Here is a 13,193-nt window from a genome sequence, read left to right as displayed (position 1 = left end):
CATATTCTACTTGTGGTCCTCTGGAGTTATAATTGGACACCACAGCCTTCCTTTTTAGAAATATTTCACATTGCTTCCCTTCACTAATCTACCGTTCAATCAAACTGGCCAATTGGCTGATTGTCAGTTTGATATTCCATTCCCTGTTTAACTTTCTACAACAAGGCTGTAACACACTCAAAATATACCTTCTCTTCACTACCAGCTCTTAGCTTTCTTTAAGACTCAATTCAGAAGCCATCTCTGATGGGAGCCTTTCCTAATTGGTTGTTAGTATCCTCTCATCTCTTCAAATGAACTTATATTTATTAATTTACATTGATGCAACATTGCCCCTATAATAATATTAAATACTTGAGAGTAAGGATCATTTGTCCCTTTGTCTTTGTATCCTCTGTACATAACACAATGCCTGGCATATACTAGATCCTTAATAAATGCTTTGTTGAATTGAACTGATCATGTGAATACTGTTGTTTTGATTCTGGGTTTTGGGGGGGTCTTATTTCCTATTTAGTTTTCTTACATGTCTTTGTATTAGTTAGTCATTTGAGAATGAAATAATGTTACATTCTAATAATACACTATGTATTGGCCAATTTGATAGGTGTGAGGTTGCTTTAATTTTCATTTCTTGAATCAAGAGTGTTTTGGAACATTTTTATATGGCTATAGATAAATTTGATTTATTTTTTCTGAAAACTGCATGTTTATATATCCTTTGACCATTTATCAGTAGGAGAATGACAATTTTTTTTAAATTTAAAAGGTTCTACACAAACAAAACCAATGCAATCAGGATTAGGAAGAAAGCAGGAAACAGGGAAAAAAGTTTTACAACAAATTTCTCTGATAAAGCTCCCATTTTTCAAATATATGGAGAATGGAGAAATATTTATAAAAATAAAAGCCATTTTCCAATATGTAAATAACCAAAGGATAATAGCAATATGAAAAATGCTCTAATTCACTCACTCTTAGAGAAATAAAAATAACTCAGGTATTAACTCACACATGTCACATTGCTTAAGATCACAAAAAAGGAAAATGGCAAATGTTACAGGGGATGTGGGAAAATAGGCACACTAATGCACTACTGAAGGAGTTGTGAACTAGTCCAACTATTCTGAAAAACAATTTTGAACTGTGCCCAATTTGACCCAGTGATACCACTACTAGATCTGTAACCCAAATAGATAAAAGGAAAAGGAAAAGGACACACATATATTCAAATTCTCTTAGCAGTTCTTTTTGTGATGTCGAATAATTGGAAAACAAGGGGAAGCCCATCAAATAGAGAATAGCTGAAGGAATTATAGAACATGATTGTGCTGGAATACAATTGTGCTATGAGAAATGATGAGCAGGATGGTTTAAGAAAATCTGAGGAGACTTAACTGATACAAAGTGAAGTGAGCAGAGCCAGGGAACAATATAACAACAAAATTATAATGATAATCAATTGTGGAATTTTAGCAACTCTGACAAATACAATGAAACCCAACAATTTAAATGAACTCATGATGAAAAATGCAAATTAGACAGATAGAGAATTGATGGACTCTGAGTGCAGATGGAATAATACGTTTTTCTTTTTCTCTTTCTTTTCTTTTCTTGCAACATGGCTAATATAGAAATAGATTATACATGAATTTGTATATGTGATAGTATTGCTTGCCTTCTCAGTGGGTTGGGGAAAGAGTGGAGGGAGGGAGAGAATTTGGAACTGAAAATAAAAAAAGGAACAACGATTTTTTTCTATCATGATCACCCTCTCCATCCAAGCTGCACTACTCTTCCCCAAATAAAATCCCTCCTTTGTAAGAAAGAAGTTTATTCAAGCAAAACAAATTTGTCATTTTAGCTCTGTCTTAAATGCATGTCCAATGCTTTACTTATATTTCACTATCTTTTCATCAAGAAGAAGCATTTCTTTATGTTTGCCTAATTTTCTTATAGTTTCCTTCTTTATTCAATTCTTTGAATTCAAGTCATTCACCACTCTGAATTTATCTTGGTGTGAGATGTGAGATGTTGATCTAAACCTAATCTCTCCCATATTGTTTTCCAAATTTCCCAGCAGTTTTTGTCAAATAGTGGATTTTTGTCCTAAAAGTTGGGTTCTTTGGGTTCATCATACACTGTCTTGCTGATGTCACTTACTCCAAGTCTATTCCACTGATCCTCCCTTCTGTCCCTTAGCCAGTACCATATTGTTTTGATGACTGCTGCTTTATAGTATAGTTTAATATCTGGTACTGCTAGGCCACCTTCCTTCACATTTTTTCCCCATTATTTTCCTTAATATACTTGATCTTATGTTTTTCCAAATGAACTTTGTTATAGTTTTTTTCTAATTCTGTAAAAAAGTTCCTTGGCAGTTTGATAGTTAATTTACTAAATAATTTACTAAATAAGTAAATTAATTTGGGTAGAATGGTCATTTTTATTATGTTAGCTTGTCCTACCCATGAGCAATCAGTGTTTTTCCAATTGTTTAGATCTAATTTTAATTGTTTGGAAAGTGTTTTGTAGTTTTGTTTGTGTAATTCCTGTGTTTGTTTTGGTAGACAGATTCTCAAGTATTTTTATTGTCTAGGGTGATTTTAAATGGTACTTCTCTTTCTAACTCTTGCTGCTGTGATGTGTTGGAAATATATAGAAATGATAATGATTTATGTGCATTTATTTTGAATCCTGCAACTTTGCTAAAGTTGTTGATTATTTCTACTAGCTTTTTAGTTGATTCTCTAGGATTTTTAAAGTAGACCATTATATCATCTGCAAAGAGGGATAGCTTGGTCTCCTCATTGCCTATTTTAATACCTTCAATTTCTTTTTCTTCTCTAATTGCTACAGCTAGTGTTTCTAGTACAGTGTTAAATAATAGAGGTGATAATTGGCATCCTTGTTTCATGCCTGATCTTATTGGGAAGGCTTCTAATTTATCCCCATTGCATATGATGCTTGTTGATGGTTTTAGATATATGCTGTTTATTATTTTTAGGAAAGGTCCTTCTATTCCTATACTTTCTAGTGTTTTCAATAGGAATAGGTATTTTATTTTGTCAAAGGCTTTTTCAGCATCTATTGAGATAATCATGTGTTTTTTGTTTGTTAGTTTGCTGATATAGTCAATTATGTGTATGGTTTCCTAATGTTGAACCATCCTTACATTCCTGATATAAATCATGATGGATAGCCCTCTTCATCACTTGCTGGAGTCTTTTTGCTAGTATTCTATTTAAGATTTTTGCATCTATGTTCATTAGGGAGATTGGTCTATAATTTTATTTCTCTGTTTCTGATCTGCCTGGCTTTGGAATCAGTACCATATTTGTGTCATAAAAGGAATTTGGTAGGACTTCTTTGCTTATTATGTCAAATAATTTGTATAATATTGGGATTAGTTGTTCTTTGAATGTTTGATAGAATTCACTTGTGAATCCATTAGCCTCTGGCGATTTTTTTCTTAGGGAGTTCTTTGATGGTTTGTTCAATTTCTTTTTCTGATATGGGATTATTTAAGTATTCTATTTCTTCTGCCATTAATCTAGGCAATTTATATTTTTGTAAATATTCATCCATATCTCCTAGATTGCTATATTTATTGCCATATAATTGGGCAAAATACTTTTTAATGATAGCATTAATTTCCTCTTCATTAGAGGTGAAGTCTCCCTTTTCATCTTTGATACTGTTAATTTGGTTCTCTTCTTTCCTTTTTTCTGGGAAGATGGAGGCTTAGACTGAGGAAATCTTAAAACCTCCTCACCCTTCCACACTGAGATAGAAAGCAATGTGCTTTGAGAAGGGGACTAAATCTAACAATGGGACAGAGCAAGGGGACCCTACTGCTAGACAACTAAAGAGGTATGCCAAGAAAAAGGCTTGAATTCTTGAACTGTTGGGTCTGAGGGTATAGAAGGGGAATCCTAGGACCTCTCCCCCACGTTCTGTGCAGAGTCTGCAGGAGCCCCTGGAATCTCCTGGTGGGTAGGAGGGCCTTGCTGGGGCCAGACTCAGGGAGTTGAACACAGGCACTGGGGGAGGTGACTAGAGGAGAAAGCCAGAGAAACACAGCAAAAACATTTGGAAGATGGTGGCTTAGATGGAGCCAAACCTCAGACTGCCTGACTTTATCAAACTGAGATAGAGAACATAGGGCTTCAAGAGGAATGAAAAACAGGTCAAAGAGGAGGACAGAGCAAGGGGACCCTACTTCTGGACAGCTCAGTGAAAACACTCCCTCTTGTCCCCCCCCCCCACTTTTTTTTCCCCTCTTGAGGTTTTAGCCTCAGGGAACATTAAGCAATACAGACTAACCCAATCAATATAGGCTTAATCCCATCAATTGGAAAGACAAGAAGTCTTCAGAGGGCAGGGAATCTCCAACATCCTCCCCCCTCCCCCCCCCCCCCCGTACCCTACAGTGAAAGTAACTACAAACCTCCATTGCCAACTGGGAGAAGATCTTTCATTAAAGTCATTAAATCCATCTGCTTAAGGTAGCAGAACAGAAAAGGAAAAAAATATGAGTAAACAACAGAAAAAGAGAAAAGAAATGACAATTGACAGCTTCTTTCAAGGAAGTGAAAAGAGAGCAAATGAAATAGAAGAGGAAGAAGTTCCACTGAATTGGTCACAGGCTTTGGAAGATCTCAAAATTCAATTAACTCTAGAACTTTAGGAACTCAAAAAGCAATCAAGAGAAGCTAAAGGCAATTTGAAAAAAGGAAATACATGAACTCAAACAAGAAAATAAAGTCTTAAAAGCCAGAATTGGCCAGCTTGAAAATGAAGCAAAGAAGGCAAAAGATGATCTACAAAGAGAATCAGACCAGAAGGAGTGGGATGACCAAAAAGCCAGGGATGAAATTCAGTCTTTAAAAAACAGAACTCAACAACTAGAAGCAAATGACTTCACAAGGCAGTAAGAATATATAAAACAAAATCAAAAAATGAAAAATTTGAGGAGAATATGAAACACCTCATTGATTTAACCAAAGGTCCGGAGAACAGGGTTAGAAGAGACAATTTAAGAATTATTGCTCTACCTGAACATCATACAAAAGAAAAAAGTTTAGATTTCATCTTACAAGAAATTATCAGAGAAAACTGTCCTGACATTCTTGAATAAGAGGGGAAAGTGGAAATTGAGAGAATCCAAGGATCACCTCCTACATTTAATCCACAATTGACAACTTCCATGAATATTATAGCCAAATTCAAAAACTAGCAGACAAAGGAAAAAATATTACAAGCTGCTAAAAAGAAGTCATTCAGATACCAGGGAACCACAGTTAGGATAACACAGGATCTGGCTGCATCTACATTGAAGGACAGGAAGGCATGGAACACAACATTCCAGAAAGCAAGAGAACTGGGTCTACAACCAAGAATTAACTATCCAGCAAAACTGACTATATATTTGCAGGGGAAAGTATGGTCATTCAATAAAATTGAGGATTTCCAAGCATTCATAAAGAAAAAAAACTGGACTTCAACAGAGAGTTTGCTGCTCAAACACAGAACTCAAGAGAATCACCATAAGGTAATTAAGACAGTGGAGAGGGGGGAAATCTTTTCTTTAAGGGACTCAATAAGTTCAATTAATTTGTATCCCTAGAAGAAAAGAAAATATAGGCAGATATTAAAAATTGTTATTATCAACAGAGTAACGAGAAGAAGTTTACATAGAGGGAACAGTGACAAAGTATATAGGATGAAATGTCAAGATATATATATATATAAATTGGAGGAAAAAAGAAGGTAATATTAAGAACTTCACATCATAGTTATTAATGTTATAATATATACCAATCTAATACATGTAATGACATGAATACAAATTTCTCATAAAGACAAATAAAGTAGTTTTGGAATTAAAAGGAGAGAAATTTTGCTTAAAGAATAGCATTAAAAACCAAACATACCATTTCTAATCCACCTAACTCAACAGAAAACAATAACAAAGACACTATAGTTAGAGCATGTGCCTTAATTTTACTTGGTCCTTAGAGCCTAGATATGAAATCCAATTAAACTCAACATTTTTTATGTTCCAACATTAATAACTATGATGTGCAAAAACTGTATTCCAGGATGGAGGAGATGTAAAATATTGACAAGACATAGTTCCAAATCACAGAATCACACTCAGATTCACAGAGATTGGCAGGACTTCAGTGGTCATTCATCTTTTCTATACCCTTCATTTTATACCCTAAAAAGGTATCTCAAATAAAAGATACTTGCATGTGGTCTTCTAGACTTTACTTAAAGACCTTCATTAAAAGGAAACTATTATTTCCTGGAGTAGCCCATTCTACTTTTGGATAATTCTAGTTGTTAAGAACTTATTTATTTGTTCTTTTCATCAAGGTTAACCCTTCTCTTTACTTATTTGTCTCCCAATTATTTTAACCACTAGAGAAAAATCACAGGATAGAACAAATCAAGGTGGCCTCAATGGCTACAGTTGAAATTTTTCCTGCTGATCAACAATGGTGGGATTGGGCCTGTCATTGGCTGATGAGAGAAAAAGAAGGAGAATGAGGAGGAAGAGAAGGAGGAAAAAGAGGAGGAGGATGGGGAAGAGGAGGAAGAGAAAATAAATGAAAGAGAGGAGAGAAAGAAAGGAAAGAAAGAAAGATACTGGATAGATGATGAGCTGGGCCCAGAAATGAATAGAAGAACAAACTAGATGGACTTAAGGAATATGTGCAGCTCTTTCAATGACCCAAAGTTTCTCTCTGATATAGAGAAACATCAATATTTTCCCAGTGATTCTTTATGGCTACAGGTCATGGAATACTAGTCTCTGAAGAATTAGAAATATAGATCACTCAAAGGAAAAAGAAAAGTTACAGTGGTGGAAGTGAATAGGCTATAGCAAATGGTCAGTGAAGTATTGAATAAGAGATGTAACTCAAAGAAGGTCAACAAAGAGATGTTTGACTGGAAGTAATGCAGGGGCAGTCATGTAGTAATACTGAGAGATAGTCTGCCTATTCCACTGGTATCTAAACAATGTCAAGAAAACTATGGGAAGGATACTTTAAAGAATATTTGTAATTTTGTCATTCTGTGATCTATAAAAGGAAATATACAAGCTGATGATTTTAGATAATTTGGGATTTGAACCATTGCAGCGCTAATCTAGGATGCTGACATTACAGATTCATGAAAATATATGACCTGAAAAGGACGGATGGCCAATTGTGGAGCAACTAGTGTGCAATCTCTGTGGTATTCTGGGTGTGCTTGGGATACTAAACAGATTCACTCAACCTAGAAAACCTGGACCCATGATCCTTGGAATGATCCTTTTAAATGTACAAAATAAGATATATAGAATTATTAAAAAAACTCCAAAGTTTACTGAAAATAAGATATAAAATTTTCCTCATCTAAATTCATTGTCTCTTAGAATCTATTCCCTAGTTAAAAACCTCTATATTAAAAAAACAAGAGGAGGGCACCCAGGGCTTGGGTTAGCTCCTTTTTGGAAGGCTGATGTGGAGACCTAGAAAAGAGGCATATGAGATAAAAAAAGCATGGAAAGAGATCATTTATTCATTCGACAAACAATTGTAAAGTGCCTCCTTCATTCCAAGCACTGTACTAGGTGATGGGGATACCAAGACAAACAAGAAATGGTTCCTGCTCTCAACAGCTTACATTTTATTGATGGGAAATCAAATGAAATATATTCATAGAAAGTTCAAAGTAATTTAGGATAGGGACATCTTGGGCAGCTAGGGACATCAGGAAAGGTCTTTTGTAGGAGGTAGCACTTGAGCTTAACTTTGAAGGAAACAAGTAAATCTGACAAGGTAAGGTTAAGGAGGGAGTACATTTGCATTGGAGGACAGCCTGTTCAAAGCCACAGAGATGGAGGATGGAACGTTGCATTTAAGGAATATCAAGTAGGACAATTTGGATGGAACACAGTGTACAAAGATGAGTAATGTGCAATGAGCCTGAAAAACAGTTTGGAGATAGACTTAGAAGGAGTTTTTCCATAGAATTTGTTTTCTTCATAATCCTATATACTTTATTCTATGCATGTAAAAACATTATTCTGAGAAGGGGAACAGATTTCAGACTGTCATATTGATTAAAAACACAAAAAACGGTTAATAATCACTACCCTAGAAGTAGTAGCGAGTAACTGAAACTTCTTGAACAGAAGATCGACATGGTCAGACCTATGCTTTGAGTATATCAGATGGGAAGGAAAGACTGGTGTGGGGACTGGTCTAGAGGCAGAGAGAGAGAAATTAGTAGGCTATTATTGCAAGTTACATTGGTAAAGGGAAAACCCACACTAATGAAATCATGAACCCACTAAGATGTCAGGTGAAATATTTAAAAACATCTCATTACAAACCCTGGAATGATATATTTGGTTATATTTCCTCATATCCTTTGGTTGTTTTCCATATACTTACACAGCTTGGTGAATAACTCTGGACTTTTCAAGTAAGTATTCTGAAATCTGAGCTCCTATAACTACTCCAGCAGAGGTGAAATTCATTTCTAAATATTTTCCAAAACGGCTCGAGTTATCATTAATAATAGTGCAAGCATTGCCAAAAGCTTCTACTAGATTGTTTACTTGGAGAATCTTCTCCTGTAGAGTTCTGTTATTAGCCTAGATAAAAGAAAATATAACAGAGAGGAAGTTTTAATAATATATATATATACTTTTCATATATATATGTATATATATATGCACAAACACACATATATATGTGCATATATTTGTTGTTGAGTTATAACTTGACTCCATTTGATGTTTCCTTGATGATGTTGTAACTGTATTTTATTGTTTCAAAAGTTTTTCAGAAGTTTACATTCTGCATTTTGAATTTCTGTAATTGCTTGTTTTGCACTTGCATCTGTGCAAATATGTTTTCATTGATTATTTGTTTTCATTTGAATTTTTTCTTTGATTTATATCCCTAGTGTGGGTTAGCATAGATAAGGTATAGCAATAAGAATAGGATAAGCATAAGATTAAGACTATTTTTTTGGGAAATATTATAATAATAATGTTAGGTATAGCTTTAGAATTATATAGAATAATGAGCATATGGAGAGATTTTTTTTATCTCTCCATATGCTCAAAGTGGGGAAATTATAAGGATGATATTAGAAATTAAGTCTTGTTATATTAGTTTAGAGATAAGAAGTAGAGAAGCTGGCTTGAGAAAGAATTGGAGTTTGAAAGATCTGAGACAGTGTGTCAGTTTCAAATGTTGCCAGTGTGTGTGGGAAGGTGTAATGGTTTTTCTGTGACAGTTACTCTCTCTGGGAGTGGCAGTTGGTCTCTGGAAGTTGGTAGAATCAATCAGAGACTCTCTGTGAGGGCTTGGAGCAAGTAACATCTCTCTCTCTCTCAGATAGAAGGAAAGGAGGGAAAGACCTGAAAGAGCTTAGTGTTTTCTTTTATCCAACTTGGGAAATACTATTGACTATATATTACTGTTTTATAAATTGTTTTAACTCTGAGAAGGCCAAAGAAGACCCTGGTCTTTGGTTTGGACTCTGAGTCTGTTAAGGTTCAGAGTCCCAACTTGGTCCTTGCTGAGACTCAGCCTTTGTTATTGTTATAACTTAGAGGTGAAGTTAAGAATTATAAGGATAATAGTTTTAGTTTATTTAGAATGGTAAAAAATTTGGGTTAGTCAGATCAGGAAAGATCAGTGTAACCTGTGGACACAGGAGAAGCGGTTCCTTTTGGAACTAGGGAGTTTTACTTGGGTGGAGTTAGAATCCCTTAGAGTAAGAAATCCTTTTTATCCTTATATATTTCAATAAATATTTTATTTTTCATAACAAGAGTCTCTTTAGCATCCTTGCACCTGGCCCTGAAGGGAAGTTCACTTATGAGCTTCACTTCACTGATATAAACTGAAGATACTTTGCAAGCACAGTAAGCAGAATATATCAAATCAGTTTATAATCAATAATCAATTCATTGATGTATTATTTTACAGTGAAGATAGGGTATATTTCATAATTTCCTTCTCTAGTTCATTTTACAAATGAGGAAACTGAGGCAAATATGGTTAAAGTGATTTGCCTAAGATCACACAACTAGTAAGTATCTGAGGCTGAATTTAAACTCAATAAGTCTTCCTGACTACAGACCTGGCAGTATAACCACTGCACCACATAGTTGCATATAAGTACACACACAAATTAAATCAATTTCTATCTTTTTAATAAGGAAATAATTTTAAAAATACTGTATAGTGAAGCTGATCACTTCGTCCTAAACATGGAGTTATCTGTAAAGTGTATATTCAGTAAAATATGGCATATTATGCTTTTTGAATTTCTGGAATGTAATGGAAAAATACTTGAATTCCAGTTAGAATATACAAATTCAAAGCTCTACTTCAGAGAATCATAGAATTTTGGATTTGGAAGGGCTGATACCTCCAAAATATCTCAAGTACCATATGGAATATCTGATAATTGGACATCTGGGATCAGATTTTCATATTTCACTTTACCAGTTATTAGCTATGTGATCTTGACCACGCTATTTGATCTCTCCAGACTACTTCTTCCTCATATTATGGTGAACTCAATATTTGATCTGCCTACCTCTCAGAATAATAGAAACAAAAATCTGAAAGAGATATCCCAGAAAATCTAGTGCCCAAACAATAATCCTTGTCACACATTACTCCTTCCTTCCACTAGGTAGTTGTGATCGAGTAATTCATGACCTCTACTCTTTCATTTCTCTGCCTAACAATCCATCCTCTTCTACCAGTCAGGCCAATTTGTGCAGTGAATAGAAAGATGAGCTCGAAACAAGGAAATCACTTGCTTCAAAGTCTGTGTCAGGCACATTCTAGCTTTGTGATGCTACATAAGTTATATACCCTCTAAATGCTCCAAGAAACTCTCTAACTCAATTAAGTTAAAAGCAGGAGTAATTCATTATTGGTAGAGGAAATCTCTTTTCTGGCAATTCCCTATACTAGTGAAATCACAGGTCCAATCCCTATTTCTACAAAGCAGAGGTAGAAGGGAAGCAGTTTACCTTTCCAAGAATAGTTAGCTGCTGTACTAAGAGATGAGCACTTTCAGTCTTTCCAGCTCCACTTTCTCCGGAAATGACAATACACTGCATGGTTTTAAAAAAAGAAAAAGAAAAAAGAAGATAGTAGTTAAAGTTTTTTTGTTCAGTGAGTTTTAATTGGGCACATTGGGGACTAATAGTAATAGCTAATATTTAAAATATTTATTTTCACCATATCAATCATCATCATTATCCTCCTCCTCATTATTATTATTAATTATCATGTCATCTGTAAAATTAACTAAAAAAGGAAATGGTCAACAACTCCAATATCTTTGTCAAGGAAACCCCAAATAGGATCATGGAGAGTCAGATATGACTGAAATGACTTAATGACAAACAACAAAAACATTTAAATAGTTCTTATTTATGTGGCAGGCACTGTGCTGTCTTTATAATTATTATCTCATTTGATCCTCACAACAATCCCTTGGAGGTTAGATGCTATTATTATCCTATTTTTAAGTCAAGGAAATGAAGGCAAATAGACTTTAAGTGATTTGCCCACAGTCACATGGCTAGCAAGTATCTGAGGTCAGATTTGAACTTTTCGGCTTCCGGACTTGTACTCTATGTATTAAAACACATGGCATGAATGCCAACTGATATGAGAAGAGTCTCACCTGATCTGAATTATATGTTACCATGGACTGATAGCCTAAGTCTGCTACTGCAAAGATGTGGGGAGGGTTGGCAGTTCGCTTTGCTCCAATGTAGAGTTTTGAATGCTAGGGGGAAAGAAGACACAACAAATCAGAATGCACTTGTTGCTTGAGGGTTATTTTTTTTAAAGTACCTGACTCAAATTATTCATAAATGCATCCTAAAAATTTAAAAAGCAAAATCCAAATCTGGGCTATCATATGCATAACAGGGGACAGGGGCTGGACCTTTGATTTCATTAGTACATGATACTCCCAGATATGGAGACTTCCTCTACCAATACAGCTTGACATCTCTTTGGCAACTTAAGGTTTTACTTTCCTAGAATATCAATGGGTTAAATGATTTGCTAAGTGGGGTGGGAGGTGGCAATATAGCAAGTACATATTAGAGGTGGAACTTGGACACCAATTTTCCTGTTTTAGAGGCTGACTCTACTGATTACACGGCACCATGATATCTCAAGAAAGACCATGATATCTCACGAAAGAATTTTAATGAATAATGGTGGTTTTTTTCTTCTAATGTTCTGATTTAAATGATTATTTGCAGCATTTTTTAATTTAATTTTTTTTTATTTTAAACCCTTAACTTCTGTGTATTGACTTATAGGTGAAAGAGTGGTAAGGGTAGGCAATGGGGGTCAAGTGACTTGCCCAGGGTCACACAGCTGGGAAGTGTCTGAGGCCGGATTTGAACCTAGGACCTCCCATCTCCAGGCCTGGCTCTCAATCCACTGAGCTACCCAGCTGCCCCCGTATTTGCAGTATTTTTAAAGGCAACTTTGCATAGAGGATAGAGTGTAGAGCACAAAGCCTTCCTGGAAAAAAAAGATGCCTTGGATTTAAATCCTGTCTCTCATATATATAGTAGTTATTTGACCTTAAAAATTCCTCTAATCCCTTTGTGCTCCACACAATCATTTAAAACTGTAAGCTATAAGTAGTTTATGATCTGAATTGGTGGAGGGAGTTTTTACTCTATGAGCTCCCTATAGCAGTGATAGGCAACCTTTTGAAGTTGGTATGTCAAAATTTGCCAAAAAACCAAGCATAATGTGAATGGTGTGTCACTTCAAGAAAAAAACTATAATTTTGTGATATTTATAGTTTAAATAACAAAAATGTATAACTGTAATATATAACTGCATATGATAAGTCAAAATAGATAAATTAATATAGGTAGAATTGTCATCTATAGTGCACAAAGTGTCTGCACTACACTACAGCAAATGTTTCATCCTTGGCATGTGGTTCTATGCTTCTCTGTATGCGGCTGCGTGTCATCAAAAATGACTACGCGTGTCAGTGCTGACACACGTGTCATAGATTTGCTATCACCACCCTATACTAATAAAATGGAAAATTCAGTCCCTTTGCCCCCCCCTATTAAAAGGCTTAGAAAGGGGGCAGCTGGGTAGCTC

The 13,193-nt window shown here is 35.1% G+C and overlaps 1 protein-coding gene across 1 annotated transcript in view; it reads right to left on the bottom strand.

Annotated features, from left to right (window-relative positions):
• Nucleotides 1-13,193, bottom strand: part of LOC123249820 (myosin-IIIa-like) — a 140,376-nt gene that overhangs the window by 117,189 nt on the left and 9,994 nt on the right. The window contains exon 4 of the mRNA XM_044678931.1: nucleotides 11,731-11,835. Within this exon, the coding sequence (XP_044534866.1) occupies nucleotides 11,731-11,835 (105 nt within the window). The remainder of the gene's footprint in view (nucleotides 1-11,730; nucleotides 11,836-13,193) is intronic.

The sequence above is a fragment of the Gracilinanus agilis genome, chromosome 5 (genome assembly GCF_016433145.1).
Source record: "Gracilinanus agilis isolate LMUSP501 chromosome 5, AgileGrace, whole genome shotgun sequence".
In the NCBI taxonomy this organism is placed as follows: Eukaryota; Metazoa; Chordata; class Mammalia; order Didelphimorphia; family Didelphidae; genus Gracilinanus; species Gracilinanus agilis.
The sequence above is the reverse complement of the archived record's forward strand: the minus strand, read 5'-3'. Positions and strand labels throughout refer to the sequence as shown.